This window comes from Nelumbo lutea, chromosome 5 (assembly GCF_056320005.1).
Source record: "Nelumbo lutea isolate HS-2025 chromosome 5, American lotus-T2T, whole genome shotgun sequence".
Lineage (NCBI taxonomy): Eukaryota > Viridiplantae > Streptophyta > Magnoliopsida > Proteales > Nelumbonaceae > Nelumbo > Nelumbo lutea.
The window spans coordinates 62,873,946-62,895,610 of NC_142688.1; the positions used below are offsets into that span (position 1 = coordinate 62,873,946).

A 21,665-nucleotide genomic window follows, 5' to 3' on the forward strand; every position below is an offset into this window, starting at 1 on the left:
TCAATTGATTTGATCATTTTTCTCAGTTTAATATTTGAATGTGTAATAAATAACATAAAAGGTAATATTAAAAAATTTTAAATTATAATGATTAATTTGGAACTATATATGAATATATTATGATAATTTAATTATTATATTATTCAATTTAATCAAATATAAATTTTGAACTATTGTTGGAACAGGTTCCACGGGTAAACCCTGGAACCGATCTAGACAAGAAAAGTTCCAGGACCTTGGAACCGAAGACCCGCACCCCTAAAAACGTATCTATCAATATTTTAGATCTTTGACTGATGGCCAAATACACGAAATTGACAACTATTGACCAAGTAACAAGCATGATAGTTGACACTACCACAATGTTGATGGCAATATGGCAACACGGCCCATGTTGAAAATGCGCTTGAATATGCATTAAACAGAAAATTTTCCTTGCTAGAAAATATCAAGTAAAATCATCTATGCCACATAAAAGATGATTTGGAGGAAACAAAAACCAACTTATTTCTTTGTAAATAAAAATATCCTAGATGTTCAATCTCAAAATTTATATTAAAATAAGAAGAGTAAAGAAAACAAGAACTAGTGCTGTTGTTCCAATGAGAACATCATTACGCAAATCTCATACATTCATCCATCTGTTATTATAGCTATCGCAATCACTCCACTCTGTAGTTCTCAGTAATCAATTGTGTCCTCTGTGAAAATTTTGGAGGTGACCCACCTCTCAGTGGCAATACATTCAAAACCTGCAAGGGAATTTAAATTGGAGCGTTATGCATTTAACATTTTTCAATAATTAAAAATATTAACATATTTTCACAAAATTAATGTAGCAAATATTGATCACAACCTTCCTGCAAACATAAAAGAAACTCACTGTAAAAGAAAATGAACTAAATAGCATGGTTTTCAAAACCAAACCAGACCGGACGGTCGGACCAGAAAACCGGTAACCGTTCATCCCCCAGGTCCGGTTATACTGTAAACCGTTATTCAATAAATAACCGTTGAAAAAGTCAAAAAACCACTGACCCGGGCGGTCGAACCGCTAAACTGTTCGACCTGGGCAGCGGTTCGTGGGTAGGCAAAATTCATTTTCATCCGATTTAAAAAAAAAAATCCATTCATATCCCACGGTTCCCCTTTACGAGTTAGGGTTAGAACCAAAGGTCATTTTCGTTCTAACCCTTCCAAGGCCCAGCCTTCATTCTCATACCCCGACGGCATGACCGACGACCTGTGAAAGCCACGACCAACAACCTGCAACATCCATGACTGACATCGACCAACAGTGAATCACGATGACCGGCGACTGTCATCCGGATTTCCTTCCTCAGAAGGGCTTACTGCGGTAAGCAACAAGGAGCAGAGGCAGATTTCTTTATTGTAATCAGCAGCAACAAGGAGCAACAAGAGCAGCGGCAACCGGCGATTTTGCAATGGCAGATTTCTTTCCTCTTGTAATCAGCAGCAACAAGGAGCAATAAGGAGCAGCAGCAGTCAGCGATTTTGCGGCGGCGGCCGGCGATTTTACATAAGATAACTCTCAAAAAATCTATTGCTTTTGTTTTCGAATGAGCACATCTACTCTGCTTCGCAAGCAGCGAGAACAGTGTCGCTGCTCCTCCCCTTTTCCATCTCTCCATTTGTTTTACCTGATTCTTGTTCTCATTCTCATTCTCCCTCATACTCTTGCTTTTATTTTATTAATTTATTCATTTTATTGTTTTTTTAACTTTCTCCATCCTTGTTACAGAGAACAGAGATTGTCAGCTTTACTCTTTATCACAGTGAAGAAGGAAACAGAGAGGACAATGTTTCTGTCCTTTTTGTATTTTCTATTTGTTATGTATTTTGTCATTTTTGTATTTAGATAGTTTTATTTTTTTGTTTTTTTCTGTATTTTCTATATTTTTATGTTTTTTATTTAATTTTATGCTATTTTTATTATTTATAAATATATTTTTTATTTTAATTTATTTATGACATCACTGGTCAAACCATTCGACCCGGACTGTTGAACCGCTTAATCAGAAACCAGTCCCCTGACCAGTTCTATTTCCGGTTCGTTTTTAAAAACCTTGCAAAATAGAGCTATCTGCAGACAAACCATGAAACCAATCTTTACTTTTTCCCTTTTTTCATTCATTTTCTTTTATCAGAAACATGATCAGAAGATATTTTCTAAAAGGAGGAAAAAAAGATTAATTACCAACACTATCGAAAAAAGCTCATGCGAGGGTTCAATGGAAAACACTATCAAACAACATGCTAATCAGCTTATACAATAATAAAAAAAAAAAAACAGGATTAGGAGCTCCCTACTACACTGTACCAAAGCTCACGTGAGGGTTCAATGGAAAACACTATCAAACAACATGCTAATCAGCTTATACAATAATGAAAAAATCAGGATTAGGAGCTCCCTACCACACTGTACCAAAGCTATCTGCCAGACTGAACCTAGAACCAATCTGTATGAACCATTCAATCTGGAAGGCTCACCTACTACAGTGTCTTACAGGTCTTAGAGATGCTCTAATTTTAGTCATAAGATACGAATTCTGTCCTTGTTGAATCTCCACCAACAAATTTGGGCAGCTAACATAATCTACTTGTACAAAATCTTGATCCAATTAAGCAATTGGAGTGAATATAACCACAATGTGATTTGATCCAATGATAAACAAACATGCTTGTAAACCTTGTATCTAATATAAAATCAATATTTATGTATCAGTAAAATTGGTTATAATATTGTAATTACCACTAGAGAAGCTTTAGACTCTGTCTGCCACTTCAAAAAAATCACTCAGGTAGACTTCCTAATCAGCTAATACTTTACTGACCATTTAGCCAGGAAAAGAGAAGGAAAAGCTGGCTGACCAGTTAATCACAGATTGTATTTCTTAGAGTCTATCTCATCAGTATGCTGTTTTTGTAATTCTAACATCATCATCATCATCAATATCATCCAAGCCTACTCCAGCTATATGGGGTCAGCTACTTCATTCTATTTAATGCCAAAGCCATTGTTAAATATGGCCCCTTAAACCGTTTCTCGCTACTTCAACCCATGTCCATTTTGGTCACCCCACCCTCAATATTGAGATCATTTCTTACCATTACTAATAGATGGTATTCTCTATACATGTCAAAATCATCTTGGTCTACTTGCCCTCATTCTTATCACCTATTGGAGCTATTCCAAGGTTGCTTCGAATGAGATCATTTCCCATTATTCCATCCCACTATTCGCATTTCTCCTGTGCATTCATTTTTTGGACATGAAATTTCTTGGCCGCCCAATGCTCTTCTCCATATAATATTGCTGGCCTTAAAACAGTTGAATAAAATTTTCATTTTAGCCTCACTGGTATTCTCCTATCACATAAGACTCCATATGAACCTCTCCACTGCATATGAAACATCAAAGTCTGGTAACAGTGAAGTAATTCATCTTTTTTTTTCTGACTAATCTTTTTGTATCTGCCAAACAGCCAAAGTTGGAGAACAACTTAGTTTCATTCAATTTAACATTGGTGTTCATTGGAGTACTAGCTGGCTTTGATTCTAATAGACCCTTTTCATTAAGTAGATCCAGCATAATAGCACAGTCCCTTTTTCACAAATTAATTTCAGTCCTTGACTTGGCAACTTCAAAATCTAGGAAACTATTTTAATTTCCCTAGGTCTTTTGGTGCACAAAGGATGTTGAAGAGATAAATTCAGCATATTTATCTCTTTAAGACCATGACTTGTAACCACAATATATCTACATAAATGACCAACAGAATTATACCCATCTTTGTATGACATCTGAACATCAAGTAACAAATTTGATGCCACTGTAATTCAAAAGTTTCACCACTACATTGAATGGACAAAACCATTCATAGGGAGACTGCTTCAATCCACAAATATCTTTCTTGAATTCATGTATGCTTCATTTAACTCCTCTAGAGCAACAAACCCAAGTGTGCATATTTATATTTTTAAAAGATTTATACACTAAATGACAGTTATTTGATATAAAAGTTGTTTTCTGTTTCTGAAAAGAGAAATGGGGGAATTGCTACAAGTTAATGAGGTGCATTTAGTGCACTAATTATTTAAAGGAAAAAAATTGACAATTCATATGAAATCAAAGATGTACCTAATTACCACAAGTTACTTTCCATACAAGGAAATTACATATGGAAATCTATGACTCCTCCAAAACCATACATGAAATGCCTCATAATAAAAGAAATACATGAAATATAATTCAAAGCATGTGGAAAGATGAATACATTTTTTAGATAATTAAAATAAATGATTTTATAAAAAAAAAATCAACAAGGATTCAATAGACTTTTTTATAATTAAAATGAAGACCAATAGATTCTATCCCCAAATGAATGCATTCTATGAGAAAAGATCAAATGGCAGTGAACCACATTATTCGAGATTTCTAGATAGCAGCCAAAGTGTATAACCACTTCTTGGACTTATCTCTCTATTGAATGCCTCTTCAACATGTCCTATGGGGTTGTCAATGGGGGGTTTTCCTTTCGTCATTATACAGAAGACAGATGATCGATAGAATAAAATAAATAAATAAATAAATAAAAAGTCAAGAATGGAATTTTTTTTATCAATAAACTCAAGAATGGAATAACACTAATCATAGAGTTGTTCTACCTCTAAAAGTGGTTTGGAGTATCACACTGCCAAAAATGTGTGCTAGAGGTTCAAAGCTCAAAACAAGCTACCATGGTACATAATACAAGCTAATGCATCTTAATAATCATAACAAGCAGTTAAATTCTAGGAAAACCAACCTAACTATCTCCAATACAAAAAGAAAGACCATTTTAAACCCAGGTACCCCTTTACTTCCCTGCACACTAATTATTTGCTCTTGCTGCAAACCACCTATAAAACTTTTATACTTCACTGACTCCTAATAAATTTTTATGCTCAAAGTTCCTTTAAAAACCATCCGCATTTAATGGTGGTTTTATGATTCCTGGGAAAATAGTCATGAGCTTTTGATTCTGTTGTAAGCATGGGCTTGTGATAGATGCTGTGATAATGAACTTGGACTGGACTATAAGGATACATCTAGAGCGGTGTTTTAAAAGAAAGAGGAACAACAAAAGTGCAAGGGCTTCCATACACCTGAGAAGCAAGGCACAACACAAGGTGCACGCTTGAACTAGTGAGGCACAACATTCCTAAAACATATAAAATAAAAATTTGACATGAAGGAATATAAAAATCTTGGTTCTATATCAAATAAAATGCACCTAAACCTCCATAATGGCATAATATGATAACCATATTTCATAAGAAAACATTAACACAATATCTATGTGCCTAGGAACACCTTTTAGAATAGTGATATAGAGACCCAAATAGAAGTCACGGAAGTGCTGGTTAAGAACACATCAACCTCCATTATTTATGCAGGTTTTCCTTTTCTTGTAACCTAACCCTTTATTCTTTTTTTTATCAGTAAAAGATGAGACCGAGGTAAAACCTAACCCTTTATTCTCAAAAGATACAAAACGAAACTCTACTGCTACTTATAAATTCAGGAGGGGGCCTAACAAGAATTCAGACTTCACAAACCTTTAGGTCACTAAATGTCTTAGCCGCAGTAAACCTGACGGAAATGGGAAAGAAAACTGATGAATCTGCTGGAGGAACAACAAACTCCATTGATCCACTGCCAAGGATGAAAAAGTGGAAAATCAGATATATGATACAATACAAGGGGAAGAATTTAAAGAACAAATTGCGTATGCATAAAGATTAGAAACTAAATCGAAGTTGCACTCTGACCTGCGGTTGGAACTATCAATGAGAAGTATGGACCACTCCAAGGTGGAAGCTCTTGGATCATACCTGCAAATCAAATTAATAAAAAAAAAAGTAAATACATGCCTGATAAAAATTATTATACCCAACCCCTTACTTTGAAAAAGTGGGGTGAGGAAGGAAATGAGCTTGAAATCAGTAAAGTTGTGGAATGGTTAATGTTTACTGTGATGCTATGGAAACCGGACAAGCTATTGTTCACTTCCATACTTTCTAAGTTGGGAGCACTAGAACAAGCTTGTAGTTTTTCTAGAGGAAAGTGGAAACACAGCCTTGTTTCTTAGATGTCACCACAAACTTGCATTTAGCACTTGCATCCCTGTGAAATTACTACAGTTGTGGGATAAAGTCATAGACAATTCTAATTCTTCGAATAATAAAAAAATTATTTCCCTTCAGAGATGGTGCAACTTGCAACTTTCATCAAAGAGAAAGTAATGGAGTTGTCAGATATATATAGTTTTCTGAATTTTTATTTATTTTTTGTATTTTTATACTTTGGTCAGTTTCATCTTTGAATGTGGGTCCAGCCTACTAGTTTGATTTGTTTAGTTGTAGTTAGTTATGTTTTTCTTGGTAACCATTTTTTAAATACAATGAAGGAATGAATATGTATAAATACGCCAAGCAATCCAGAATAAATACGCCAAGAGTCGCCATGCTTGGCTAGAGTGTCATCCATACAATTTGCTGTCTCTCTAGGCCTAAGAAAAGGTGGTATTTATTACCCTTGTCAAACATCTAATCTCCCTCAACATAGATGTTGATGTTTCCATTGCCACTGCTCTTGATTTTAAAATACCAGTTTCTGGTTAAGTGGTCTAAAGAATTTATAATTTTGAGTTTTTAGTTTAGAAAGGAGATTGGCTGACCCTAGGCAGTATATATGCACAAAGTTGGAAAAAAAACGTGGTTAAGGAATTTTAGAGATTATTTCTGCTATATGTATTGTCTGGTGAGTGCAAGAGTAATTTAAGGAACACTACAAATGATTCATGGGTTTTATTTTCTCTCTTTTCTCCTTTCTTATAGCAAGTCTTTTCTCCTGTTTTCTCTTAAAAATTTCTCAGTTCAGAAACTAACAATCATCTAAGACCCAAAAGAAAATTCCACCGTGCACGTTCAACATCAAACAAAGAACTGAACTGCTCCTGGATAAGTCACCTTTCAATTTTCTTGAATTATCTTGATAAACCTCCCCTAAAGTATCCTATCAAACATTGCCAAAACCTTCCTTGCAAATTGAAGGAAATTAGAAATTTAGAATATCAGCATGATCCATGGATACATTCAAAGTACTTAGCCCTGATCCCTGTGCTTTTTTATCAAGAAAGCTGCAGCATACCAATCTCTTTTTTCTTTGATCAGCAAATAAAATTTTATTAAATCATTAATCACAGGTTTTAAGTTACAGCAATGTAGTGACCCAGATTACACCAGATTACAATATAGCCCAAAATAAAGTAGGTCTGTCTGCTCCTTGTTTGGCTAGGACATCTGCAAGTCCATTTGCTTCCCTCTTTACCAAACCAAAGCTAGTATTAAACCTCCTTGCAAATTGGTCTATTTCTCTGAAGACAAATCTTGATGGATGTGTTTCAGTAACTTCATGACAGTGGAATAATAAATGCAGGGAATGCCACATTCATAGCTGTTATACCCAAGAAAGCTAGTGGGGACCACCCAAAAGATTTAAGGCCCATAAGCTTGGTGGGGAGCCTCTATATGATTATAGTAGAAGTAAGTCAGTCCTCTAAAACTGATATAAACTTGGTTAAAAACAGAGAAAGTAGAAGAAAGGTAGAAGACAACAGTACAAGGGAAGAGGAAGGAGAAAAGAAGAGGAAGAAGAAGAGTTTGATAATCTCCTCTCTCCCCTCTCTAATCCTTTTGTTAATCTTCATTAACTAGGTTAATTACAAGTATGCCCTTAAGTGGGCGGCCAGCTAAGCAAGAACTTAAAGTAAGCTTACAAAAAGAAGTAACAGGCCCATTAACAAAACAAATAGATAACACATTACAAAGAATAAAAGGATAGATACTAGGGCCCATTCGGCCCAGTCTCTCTACAATAGTTAAAGTACTGTCACTATGACTCAAAGAGGTTACCCTCTATTTACTCACACACTATCAAGGCGTGTTTATATAGGGTAGACAAATTATAGATCAATGCCTTAGAGCCAATTAATGTGTGGATTTTCACCTCCTACAGAACTGAAGAGGACAGGAAGGAGAGAAGGACAGAGAGGAGAAGATAATAGATTTCAAGCAATTTGCATGCTTCCCTTCACTCGACCTCACCCCCTTGTATAACTTTATGACAAATATCTCTCCCCTAACTAATTGTGCTGACGTGTCTTTCTGGTATAGAAGTAACAGATGGCTCATGAGGGGAACTAGGGTGACTGCAGGCTGACACAGTTGCTCGGTCTGGCTTCATCATGGACCATGTCCTCAAGGTTGAAGTTGGGGTGCTTCTGTTTAAGCTTCTTACAGTTTTCCTATGAAGAATCCTCTATTGGCAGCCCAGGCCATGCTACTAAAACCTCTCTGGTGATCTTCTTGCCTTGCCTGACCCATCAATAGTCAAGCATCCTGATGGGCCTAGTTTGTAACTCATCATCTTTAGAGAATTCAGGCAAATCTATACTTCTTTGAGCTGTGAGATCGGAGCATGTTTTGAGCATAGAAACATGAAACACCAGGTGAAGTTTAGATGTAGGTGGAAGATCAAGACGATAGGCCATCCCACTAACTAGTTGTAGCACATTAAACAATCCATAATACCAGGGAGCTAGCTTCAGATAGGTCTTTTAGCAAAGGCTAAAGGCTAGGGTGAATAGAGTGATAGAGTTGGTGGGGTTGGTTCTAGGAGGTTGTTCAGGGTTGGCAGGATTTGGGTTAGCAAATTGGTGACTGGTGGGGATGGATGTGGAGGGGCCAGCTGGAGTGAAAGGGGATCATTCTGTCCCAGATGACCGTTGGAGGAGTAGCTGCAGGCAATGTTTTAAAACACGGAGGCGTGACGCGAGGCATTCCACTACCTAGAGGCATAGTTCAAAACGCAAGAGGCATAAGCCTCCCGAACACAAGGAGGCGTAAGCCTCCTTAGGGGGGCGTTAGGAGGAGGAAAGAGGATCTCACTTTTTCTTTATTTTTAATAAAAAATGTTTTATATTAAGAAGAATAAAGATGCATAACATTAGTTGAAAGGGGGAGTTTTGTCGAAGCGGAGCAAGACCCCCCTAGCTCAAAAAAAAACAAATTGGACTGCATTGAAAAGGGGGTGGGGGGTCTAGGGGGCGAAGGGGAAGGGGGCAAACCATTTTCTTTCCCCTAATCTTTTCTTCCCTTCCCTTCCCTTCCCTTCCCTTCCCTTTCCTTTTCTTTTCTTTTCTTTCCTTTTTCTCTATTTTTTTCTCTTTCTTTTTCTTTCACTTCCCTCTCTTTTCCTTTCCTTTCCTTTCTTTTTTGTTTTTTTCTTTTTTTTTTGTCTTTTTATCTAAGATGTGCATGAAGCGCATGAGGCGTACGCCTCATGAAAAAAGTGTATGAGGCGTATGCCTCTTGCACCTAGACTGAATAGTGATAGGATGATGATCTCGTTATGAGTTGGACCTCTATTTATAGGGAGAGATCCCGAGGTCCCAAAAGGAAGGAGCTAAAAGTGTTTGATTCCCACTAGGAAAGGGAATCTTCGATTCGGTGTCAGTTGTCAGGGAACACCGCTAGGGCTTCGCCATATGTCTTATGAGATATCTCAAGGACGAGGTTTCCTTTCGTCTGAGAATTCTTATAATACACGTGTGCTACTTCCTTTCGGGATCTCTCCCTATAAATAGAGGTCCAACTCATAACGAGATCATCATCCTATCACTATGTTCACCCTAGCCTTCAGCCTACCCCCTGCCCTCGGATTTCCTTTGTCCTTCAAGGAGACCCCCACACGTAGCCTTACCACCATACTCACACCATGTGGTTCTTGTCATATTGCTGCTTCATCTGCTCCTAGGCCTGAATGCAAATGGACCTTCAAGGCCTTGAGGATTTCATCCCTTTCAATCAAATGGGCATCTACTTCTGCTACTGCTGAAGATCCTCTCTCATATGGTAAGATTGCAGACGACGGACATCCATATAGAGCTTGGAAGGAGGAGATGCCAGCAAATGCATGGTTGGGTGTACTGTACCATAATTTGGCCCAGGGTAACCACTTGGCCCAATATTGGGTTGATCATAGTGAAACACCTTAGGTAGGTTTCCTAGGACTGGTTTACCAACTTGGTCTAACCATCAATCTGAGGACGGTAACTGGTTGAGTAGTGTAGCTCTGTCCCCATGGCCTTGAAATACTTATTCCAGTAAGCTCAAATGTGGGGTCCTTATCAGTGATGATGACCAGGGGTGTTCCATGAAGCATGGCTGTCGTTTACAAATATCTGGCCACCTAAGCATGTAAATAAGAGATAGCACTGAAAAGTGCGTGAAATTAGTGAAGCTGTCCACCACAACTACAATAACCAACTTACCTCCTGAAGTTGGAAGTCTGGTTATGAAACACATGGTAATCTCTTCCCATACCTGAGAGGGAACAGATAGGAGTTGTAACAAACCTACTGGAGACTGGCTAATGTATTTATGTTGTTCACATAGATTGCAAGCAGCAACATAACCCTTCACTCGCTTTTTCATTCCCAACCAGTAGTAGTGTGTAGAAAGCCTTCTATAGGTCCAGAGGATTCCTGGATGCCCTCATATTGAAGATTCATGGAAGAGTTGCAGCAACTCTGGTATTTGGCCGATGTTGGTGACACAACAAGATGCTTATAGAAAAGACTTGAGTTAATCACCTGGTAACCCAGAGTAGAACTTGGGTCTCGGCAACCGGCTGCCATTTTGGTTCTGTTTACCACCTGGCCTATTATTTTGTAAAGAAATATTGAATCGGTCAACAAACCACTGACCCGGATGGTCTAATTGCTGAACCATTCGATATGGCCAAAGGTTCACAGTTAAATAATCAAAAACTGAAATTACTTTTTAAAAATTAAAATAACAAAAAAAGAGAGAAAGAAATTGACTGGCTGTGGGAGAGAGAGAGAGAGAGAGAGATCTGAGGGAGGAGGCAACCGCCTTCTTCTTCTTCATTCGTTCTTGCTTGCTTTCTTTCTTTCTTTCTTTCTTTCTTCTTTCTTTCTAAGCCTCCCTTCTCACCCTCTCTTCTATAATATATGTATATGACCTATATATCTTCCTAACCTAACCTAATATTCCAATCTAATGGTCAGGATGCAATATACAATGTAAATTGAACTCAACCATTTTGACCCATTTGACTAGACGGTCAAACCACTGACCCAGGAACCAGAGGAAAAAGCTGTTCTGTTTCTGGGTTGGTTTCTAAAACCTTGTTACATCCAATAAAGACAAGTGCAGCTATGACAAGTAATTTGCACAAATCAAATGCATTAGATGGATAGAGAGAACAATTGCTATGTATTCTGGAACAATAGGAGAGGGAGACTCATTGAGAGCAGAGGTCATGGCTTTTGCTTCAAGGTGTTATATATGCCAAACAGTTGGGGCTATACCAAATCGAAATAGAAGGGGCTTTAAATTGATAATTGGTTGGATGCAGACAGGTTGTTTGGGCATCTGGACAGACAATTGTTGAGGGAAATTTTTAGCTTAACAAGGGAGGTTGGTGCTTGCCTCAAGTAGACAAGAAGATCAGTTAATGGATTAGCAGATACCTTAGCCAAACAAGGGACTATCAGGAACAATATACTTTGGGCAGTGCTGTACTTTGATTGTATTTTGGATGAACACCCTATACTAGGGTTTGAAAGTTGTACTTTAAAATATCTCTAATAAAGCTATTGTTTCCAATCAAAAAAAAAAAAAAGATGGATAAAAAGCACATGGAACTATAAATGTAACAAAAAAAACTAAATAATACCATTGATTTTTTTACATGTGAAACAAAAAATAAATAAATAAAATATAACATATTCAGGGACTCCAAGACTAAATTATTCATAATTAAGACCAAAAAATTATAAACATAGAGAATAGTAACTCAAGTATCATAATTGTTAGTTTGCTACCCCAAGACATAAATATACATGCCATTTGAGTTCAATGGAAGCATACATGGAAAAAAGAAATGTAACTTTTATAGAAGTTAACTGCCACATTGTTTGCAAATAAAGGACAAATTAGTGTGTGCACCTCCATTCCCCATCTATCTGCCTGAAGTTTGGTGCATCTCGCAATGCAGGAAGAGGTACTGATATTACAACGTTCCGCAGGTCAAACATCGAAGAAGCTTCGTACTCAATGCTGACATAAGTTTCATTCCCAGAAACAGAGGGCCAGCAGTTGACTGCAAATAGATGAACATAGTGAGAAATTATTGACAAGGGAAAAGGCATACTAGAGTAGCAGAATAAATCATAAAAAACCTACTTGTCAGTGGTACAAGAGACTCATCCAAATTTTGAATTCTCCACTTCAAAAGACCAACACCTGCTGCATCTCCACTTTGTCCAGTTGGAAAAGGCCTGTTAGGATCCTTAAGACCTAGAATATTTTCATTTGAAAACAGTTCCTTGTTGATGTTAGGATGGGTTTTGAAAAGGATGCCTGAATCTGCCCGAGATTCAATCTGAGAAAGAGACACAATACAATAATCAAATAATGACATAAGCACCCAAACTTTTCATTTAAGAAGGCGCAACTGGAAGGCATTAAACCATGAAACAATGAGGTGATGAGAGATCACAATACAAAAGTATAAGAAACTTCCAGATTACAATGCAACAAAAATAAAAATATTATCTCCTCTGATCCAACGCCACAGATGAGCAAAAATCTGCCCCAAATAATTCAAATTTTCTCATGATGAACCATCAAACTCATCTGTCACCAATATAGTTCCCTTAAATCTGTATAACCAAATTTTATAAACACATTTAATTCTCAAAATCTGTAAGAAAATGCTCATACTATGAGACCTTAAGGACTGAAAAAAAAATGAGATGTTATTTCTTGTCTGCCTTAAAAAGTATTGATATTAAACTACTGTTGAGGGTCTAGGGGCCTTGGGGGAATGACTATCAAAGGTCAGCTCAAACTGTAACTTTTAATATATTGTTTACAAGGGGTGAAGAAAAAAAGCAAAACAAGAAATACCATCAAGGGCCTTATACAAATTCCATGTGAAAATAACCATTGAGTTTTGTGCTATAAAGGAGCGCTTAATTGAACTTGTGAATTCAACACACAGAATTAGAACCTTTATTTTGTTCTCAATGCCAGTTTCTAGCACTACATGATGGAATTATTTTTTGGCAGATTTTCATCCTTTCAAATTGGATATTACCTCTTTTCTTTTTGTGAAAGACAAATCCTGATTCAATTTCCAACTTACAATGTGCATTGCAGACCAAGTTATCACTATGATATCATAATCATCATCAACAACTATCCCAACTATATAGAGCCAGTACACAACTCTTTCTCCACCATTACCCAATGTTAAACCCTTTATAAATATGCATGCCTTTTTCATCATTTCTCACTAGCTTCACCAGCTTCAATTTGCTCCTCAATTCCTCTTTTCAGAGCCATAGATTATGCTAGCAGAAAAGCATTATACAAACAAGAGAGAGAGAGAGAGCACCTGCACTTGGATAAGTCCATCCTCCTGGTTAAGAATTTGAAGTGAAAGAGTGCCTTGCACATCAAAGTTACTAACCCCACCATCTCGCTTGAGTGTCACATTAATCTTCTCTTCAACAGTCAATGTTACCGGATCAGTTGGTGGAGGCACAGCAGATTTGGACTGTGTAGTAGTTGGTGGCACATCTTCAACAATCACTTCACCTTCAGCTTTCAGAGATTCCAAGAATTGGTTAGTCCTTTGGGTTTTCCCAAGCTTCATACCAAGACCTTTAGGAGGAGCAGTAGCAGATGCAGATGGACGACCTGAAAAAGCAAAAACAATATTTAAAGAAGTTTTCACCAGCTGAAATATAAAAAATCAGGTCACATTTTCTACATAGTGAAATTTCGGTGGCATGATTAATCCTACATCGATCAGTCAAAATTAAGCATTTAAGAAGTAGAATTTATTTGTCTGGAAAAGTATGCACAATATACATGCATACAGATATGTCAGAGAGAATATAATTTCAATTTGATAACAAATGGATCTACCATTTAACGTATGAATTCAATTCAGTTGGAGACCCAGATCATGTTCCAATTTACCGACGGCCTATTGAAGAAAGAACAATTGACCTGACATTAAGAAACTTTCTTTGATCTTTTTTGGTGTCCAGAGAATATAACCATACCACTGTTTGAATCTACCTTGTCAAACATCAGTTTCGGCAGTGGAAGACCATCCGCTCAGTTCCTAATGGTGCTGTCACATTCTCCAATGCAAAGATTTATACAAATTAATTTTTCCCATTTTCTATCAGTAACAGTAACTTGAAGCGCTAACATGTCAAAACAGAACAAAAACAGCCTTTATAGGATTAAGGCACATGAAATTCAAGAATTTTCTTAGAGGGAGAGTAGGAAAGCTCTAATTGAGTCCATTACAATTAGAGTAGCCCATTGGTTGAAGTCCTTGAAAACTTTCTTGTCTGTCGTAGGAAAGCTCTAATTGAGTCCATTACAATTAGAGTAGCCCATTGGTTGAAGTCCTTGAAAACTTTCTTGTCTGTCACAACGGATGATCTACTTAGAAATTGGAAGGAAGTGACCGAATCATCCTACACAAAGAACATCACCATTCCCTTGTAGTCTCCACTGGATATAGGGTTCATTAAACTTAACTTTGATGGCAGCAGTATAGGGAATCCTCGTTTGTCAGGAATTGGAGGGGTATTCAGAGATGAGGAGGGGAAGATAGTTGCTCTATTCTCAGGCCCGGATGGTGTGGGTGATTCTCTCAGGGCAGAGGCCATGGAAAAAATAGAAAGAGTACAAAGGGCAAGACAGTTGTGAACATTAGGAAATCAACTATTGAAGGAGACTCAAAACTGGTAGTGGAGTGGTTAACAAGTGAAATAAATGAAACTGTGGAACTACAACAGTGAGAATAAAAGGTTCAAAAGGTTGACTAAGAATATGGAAGTGAGAGTACAATGGGTTAAGAGAAGTGCAAACTCCTTTGCAGACATGTTGGCAAAGCAAGGGGTGGGAAGAGAAAATTTGTTCTGGGCGCAACTGTAAAAACATAATGCTTGGGGAGAGATAAGAGAGTGTATCTCTATCTTCGTATTATATTCTGTGCACATATTTTTCTAATTTAATGAATCTGCAGTTATTAATCAAAAAAATTAAGACACAGAACTGACACAAACCTTTATTTTTACTAGAAAAGGATTCCACTTCAGTGCTCAGTCCAAATCCAGAACTACTTCCAAAACCACCTCCACCACTAGATATACTCATCTCACTAAAGCTACTCTCTATCCTTCCTGAACTCGTCAGAGACATAAACCCTCCTTTCTCTCCTCTGTTCTTCTCTATCTGCAAAATGTGTACACATTGTTACATAAGAAATAGTTTGAGAGTTGAAAAAAGAAAAAAAAAAAAAGGTGAAAGCAAAACAAAATATAAATAATAGAAGCATCAATTTTATATAAACTACCTTGCTTTTATCAATCTCACTTGCTTTACGCTTCATGACATCCTTAGTTTCATTAATCTTGCTCTGCAAAACAAGCTTATGCAGTTTCTCTTCATGACTTTCCATCTCACAGTACTGCTTAACCTGTGCAACTGTCACATTTTCTTTGTGTCCAAGGGAGATCACTTCATCAAATGCAAAAATCAGCTCAAAAGCTGTCTTGCAAATGCCCTCTTCATCTAGATTGGAGCAATATTCAGGTACCTTTGTATACTTAAGGAATAAACTTGATGAATCTGTGCATTATTGCTTTGGTAGAGAAATTTGGTAATATAGGAACATTGAAGGTATATTTAACAATGGATATGGCACTAAACAGAATGGAATGGAAAAACACAGGATTCATGTAAGTGTCCCCATATAGTTGGGACAAGGCTTCAATGAGGAGGAGGAACATTAAAAGTATGAAATACGTCTCATGGACTTTTGAAATATTTTGAAAAGAAAAGGGTAAAAATAAAATTTAAGACTCAAAACCTGAAGAAGCACCAGAGTACTAGCATCAAATTGAACTTGTTTGAAGAAATGACAAAAAACAAAACTGTTTTCCTTATTCTTTTTCTTTCTTTTTTCGAAAAAACATAGAAAATTTAAGTAAAAGCAATCATTTATTAATTGGGTCATTTTACTTAAGGAAGTTCTACCACGTGGAAATTCTCTTTAATGGAACTTTAGCTTTAGCTGGTCATGACCAAGAAACGACCAGTTTCGCTTGGTGGGCCGGGAATGCCCGACTTATCAATTTGTCCGGTAAACTACTTAGGGCTCACGTCGCCCATGCCGGACTAATTGTATTTTGGGCCAGAGCAATGAACCTATTTGAAGTGGCTCATTTCATACCAGAGAAGCTCATGTCGCTACTTTAGGTTGGGGGGTAGGTCCTGGTGGAGAAGTTATAGACACCTTTCCATACTTTGTATCTGGAGTACTTCACTTAATTTCCTGGTCAATTGCCTAAATCACCAAATTGTTTGACAAAGGGAAAAAAATACAGCAAAGGTGTGATCTTTACCATCTATTGTTTGTAACTTCACAAACCATCACAAAATGGTCTATAAAAGTCCATGGAAGCCATCAGTTCTAATTTTAGCAAGGAGGGATTGACCCACTCAAATGCCAAGAGGATTGGATAAGGCACAGATTAATAAATTAGGCCCTTGCCTAGGCAACAAGTTGGGCACCTAAAGCCAGGGCTGGCATTTCATAATTTGTTTGTATTCTTATTTTGCATGCTTATAATATAAGAATCATGGTTTAGAATATCAATATATTTCTAAAATTTCAAAGACATTTTTCTATTTCCAATGGATACCAACACATTACAGAAACTGATATATTCTCTAGTGAAAACTACCAACCCTATATGGAGTACACAAGATGGTATTATAGCATAAGTTGGCAACAATATTTTTTATATCATAGCGGTATTATTTTTTCAGTCTGGAATAGCAGTTTTATTGCCTGTCTAGTAGTAATGATTACCACTTTGAGCCAACTTGAAATTCATTTTGGACATGAAATTAAATCCTATTTTTTTGTTTGTGCAATAGATTATTTGGTTGGTCTATTAGAATCATATACACGTTACAAATTTTGTTTGAATTTACTCTATTATGTAATTTTGATTCTTAAAGTACATAGGACAATTTCAAAGCATATTATTTTATCCATTAACCTTAGTTTCCTAGCTTTATTTGATGGTTTGGACCAAGATAACAGTCTAAAAGGATGTACATATGCATCTTTCAAGAATGAATATAATTTTTACAATATTTCCATATGACATTTTGACATGTTTCCTATATTTGGATGACCAAAATTTCCACTGAGCCCAACATTTTAAACCATTTATTCTTGATAATAACAATGGAATCATATTAAGTGCCTTAAAATAAACCCCTAAACATGTCCAGGATCAACTGTAGGGAAGTACAAAGAAACAGCGTAAGCTGACCATATTTACTTATACAATTGCACCCCAGGCCCAGGCACAATTTACAATCATGCCATCGATCCAGCTCTAGCTAATCTATCAGCTAGTGTGTTAGGGATCCACCTGAACGAGCAGTTCAGGCTACATCCAAAGGATTTGGCTTCCCCAACCAAAGATCTAAACCCCCACAGTGGTTCCTCTTCAGCATTGAGCCAAGAGATAACAGCTTGGCAGTCCCTTTCAATTAAAACAGTTCTAAACCTTGCTTAGAATAGATCTTGCTACACCAACTGAACAGAAAAGGCAGGTATCTTCTGCTCCCTTTTCTCTCGCGTTTCTTGGGCAGAAACAGGCAACAATTTGCACTCTTAATTTTTTGAATTTTTTTCCACTTCTTTTTCTTGGACTGAAGCAGCTGTTCCATATCATCTTTTTCTACTTCCTTTTCTTGGATTGAAATGGGGGCGCAATCTTCTTTCCTAATTTTATTCCCTTCTTATTCTAGGACATAAATAGGAACAAAATCCCCTTCTTCTGCTTCTTTTCTGGGACACAAACAAGGGTCTATTCTTCTTCTTTATTAGTTTTTTTTAATATAGTTGACGTTTTCAATTCCTATTATTATATTGTAATAATAGTTTGAGATATTGAGACTAACATATTCAAATGTCTATCTTATCATGAATATGATGATATTTCTATATTGTGATATAAAATTTGTTGTTATTTGATGAATATTATTGTTAATTGCTAGTGTGGATGATTGCTGGTTACTATTCAAAAATAAAAAATTAACATAGGACTTTGGTTTTTTGTTTTCAAAATCCGTCACCTAGGTAACACATAGGTGTCTAGACACTCTTCTATAGCCTAGCTTCACCTTTGACTTATTTTCTGTTGATTTGAAACGGTGCTTCACCTTCGACATTTTTATAACTGTGCTCTTGTCCCATTTAATTTATCTCAATGAAATCAACCAAAGCAAAACTTCAGCTGCATAACAGTACAAATAATCAAAGACAAACATAAAAAGGATACAAGCTTAGAGAGAAGTCTCAGTGTCTCCAGATCTTCAAGAATGTTGCTTTGTTTGTTTGTCACTAGTAGCAAATACAAAGCTTCAATTGGCTGGTAGACATAGCGCACATTTTCAGTTTCAACATATGTATGTTGTTTTCCTATGCCAACCAATTTGGGAAAAGCTGCAAGTAATCCTTCAATCCTTATTCGAGACATGTCCACAAACTGCCTTGAAACAAGAGCTGCAAACAAGTACAACAGATATTGAAAATGAATACCAAGTATGGGGGTCTCATTACATTATTCAATTGCTAGCGCAAGTCCGTTATGATCTTACTATGGTGCATAAGAAAATGAAAAGGCAACAAATGGGTTAAAAATAATAAGCAAACCCAATAGCAGAGCCTAGTGTAAACAAATTTATTCTACATAAAAATCAACCCTGGAGAAGAATAAGGGGAAATCTTTGGACTTATTTCACCAGCTTTCTTTTAATGATCCATGGAGGCATTGGGCAGCAGTGGCAAGCAGCTCCTGTCTGAATGCGTTGGGCACCCCCTCCTGAAGGCTTCATGAAACTAAATTTTGATGGCAGTAGTCAGGGTAACCCAGGTCCCTCTGGGATGGGAGGGGTTATAAAGAATGAAAGTGGTAATGCGACTCTCTTATGCTCAGGCCCTTTAGGTGTGGGGGACTCCACCAAGGCAGAATTACTAGTTGTCCTTCAAGGGGCACAGTTTGCAGTAGGAGTGGAACAGCTATTAATAGAGGGCAACTCCAAGGTGGTTGTGGGGTGTCTACAGAACCCAGAGACTGTGATTTGGTGCTTTAAAAATGATCTTAAAAATTCAAATGGCTAACAAGAAATGTGTCAGAAAACAATGGGTGGGGAGACAGCTAATGCTATGGCTGATATTTTATCCAAGCAAGGGGCGAACAGGGAATAGTCGACCAGAAATTACCATGCATACTTGGTTTTGATTGCTAGGAGAGGTTGTAGCTCATACCTCTCCATGGATACTTGTATCTGTTTTTTTCTCCACTTTCCAATAAAGATTCTCATTTATAAAAAAACTCAGAAGTATAATCATTATATGTTTAAAATTACCGGCTAAAGGACTGAAAGCATAAAACCAATGATTAATCTTCCTTTTTATTAGTAACTATAAAGAGCAATTTATTATAATCGTCCCAGAAAATATAAAATATTAAAATTAACTAGAAATAAGACAGAAAGAGAAACAGTATGAAACAATTTTTATGTATTTTGGATAATTCTCTTTTTCCAGTTTCAAGACCACAAATCAGGAGGTACAAACTGTTACATAGAAAGAAATTGATCCCCACCACCATCAGAGAAGAATGCAACCCAATCATTCAACAAGTGTATTGACATGAATAATTCACTTTGGTAATCATACAAATACCATTTCAAGCTTCTGAATATATCAACAGGGATTTTGTTAAATTTTGAATGAGCCCAACACAAAGGCCCAAGCCCAATGCAGTGTAAAATCCTTTACATGAGTACCTGAGTTGCACCCCTATATATTAAGTACTAAGCTCAAAAACAAATTGAAAGATGGTAAAAGTAATATAACAAACATCACATCAACATACTACAACTAGAAAAAATTAAATTCCAAGAAATAGGTCAAAATATGTTGAACAATAAATTAATTAGGACCAAGGATAGAAAAAAAATATTCCTATAATTGTATTTTGAAAGAAAGAAAATACTCAACTAAAAACCAAAATAGAAGCAGTTAGCATGCGTTGGGCAAACCAAACAACTATAATTGTACACTAAGAATAAATATAAAAGTTATTACATTTAACCAAATTGAATATGCAAATAGATAGATAAGTCAACATTCAAAAACAGTAAATCCAGAAAATCACACCAACAGGATTTCTTTAGGGAGAAAAAAAGACTCACCCTTGCCAGACTTGCTTATAATGGAAGCTGCAAGAACCACCTGTTGGAAACAAAAATTAAGGGGAAAAGCTTTGAAATCAAACTTGAATGTCAGAAAAGGGATATTTACTGAATGATGTAGACAGATAATATTGTAATTCTTTGTTCTACTTTTTTAAAAAAAAAATAATATATTAATTCTTTGTGCTTGGTGCACCTTGTGCCTCAGCCCAGGCATCCTCAGTCAGTTTTGCGCTGTTTCAAGCATAGTGGCTGGGTCAGGGCAAAACCAAGCCCCTTGAGGCAAGCCCAAACAAATACATCTATGTTCTTAAATTCTTCTATGCAAAAAGATTATTTTGTAATTTTAATTAGTTCTTATCTTTAGAAAATTATCTTGTATTAGGAAACATGAGGGAACACGAGCAAAAAGGGGGTTCTTAGAGCGTTGGCATGGATTTGTTTGGCCTTGCCTCAAGGGGCTTGGTATAGAACAACTCTTAGAATTAAGAATGCAAAATGTTTATGTATTTTATTAACTACTTTAAGTAATTGGGGAAACAAAGATATTTAAAGTTTTCACGTGCTTCACTTGTTGAGAGATTAATTATGCCATGTTTGATTTTATTTCTACATTTTCACTTTGAATATGTTTTATTTGTTATGTTTATGTATTTTATTTGAATCAATAACATTTTTTTTATCAGCAACACAAAATAATTTCATTAAAAATATAAGAGAGCAAAACAACAAGAAGCTGTGAAAGAAACAGACTCAAAGTACCTTTTCAAAAAAAAACAATGACTCAAAGCTAAACCCCTAAACCCCAAAGTATTATAACTAAGCTGAAAAAATAGAATGTCCCTGAACCACTTGCTTAGCACCAGAACATCCGCCAAACTGTTTGCAGATCTTCTAACCCAGTTAACTCGAATCAACATGTCCTTAGAGAGTCATTTGAAGCACCTAAGAACATTCCTTAGGTGCCAAGACAATTCCTCCCCCTTCTTCAGCCAGACCACAACTATTTTCAGTTGACCTTCAATAATTAACTTTCCAAACTCAATTCTTTGGTTTTCTCAACTCCAAAAACTGCTGCCAAGAATTCATCTGTGGCCACATCAGCTTGCTCAATTGGGCCTGAAGAAAAGGCACATATATTTCCTTCCTCATCCCTGATTACCCCTCCCATTGCTGAGGAGCCCGGATTGCCC

At 36.6% G+C, this 21,665-nt stretch overlaps 1 protein-coding gene across 1 annotated transcript in view; it reads right to left on the reverse strand.

The window, feature by feature from the left end:
• Positions 1-482: 482 nt before the first annotated feature.
• The window catches only part of LOC148852711 (clathrin adaptor complexes medium subunit family protein), a 32,780-nt gene continuing 11,597 nt past the window's right edge, over positions 483-21,665 (reverse strand). Inside the window, exons 3-12 of the mRNA XM_088946408.1 lie at positions 20,473-20,512; positions 18,552-18,775; positions 15,542-15,784; positions 15,252-15,420; positions 13,556-13,860; positions 12,340-12,538; positions 12,103-12,256; positions 5,836-5,898; positions 5,623-5,719; positions 483-752 (exon numbers count right to left, since the gene is read on the reverse strand). Of these exons, the coding sequence (XP_088802534.1) occupies positions 663-752; positions 5,623-5,719; positions 5,836-5,898; positions 12,103-12,256; positions 12,340-12,538; positions 13,556-13,860; positions 15,252-15,420; positions 15,542-15,784; positions 18,552-18,775; positions 20,473-20,512 (1,584 nt within the window). The 3' untranslated portion in view covers positions 483-662. The remainder of the gene's footprint in view (positions 753-5,622; positions 5,720-5,835; positions 5,899-12,102; positions 12,257-12,339; positions 12,539-13,555; positions 13,861-15,251; positions 15,421-15,541; positions 15,785-18,551; positions 18,776-20,472; positions 20,513-21,665) is intronic.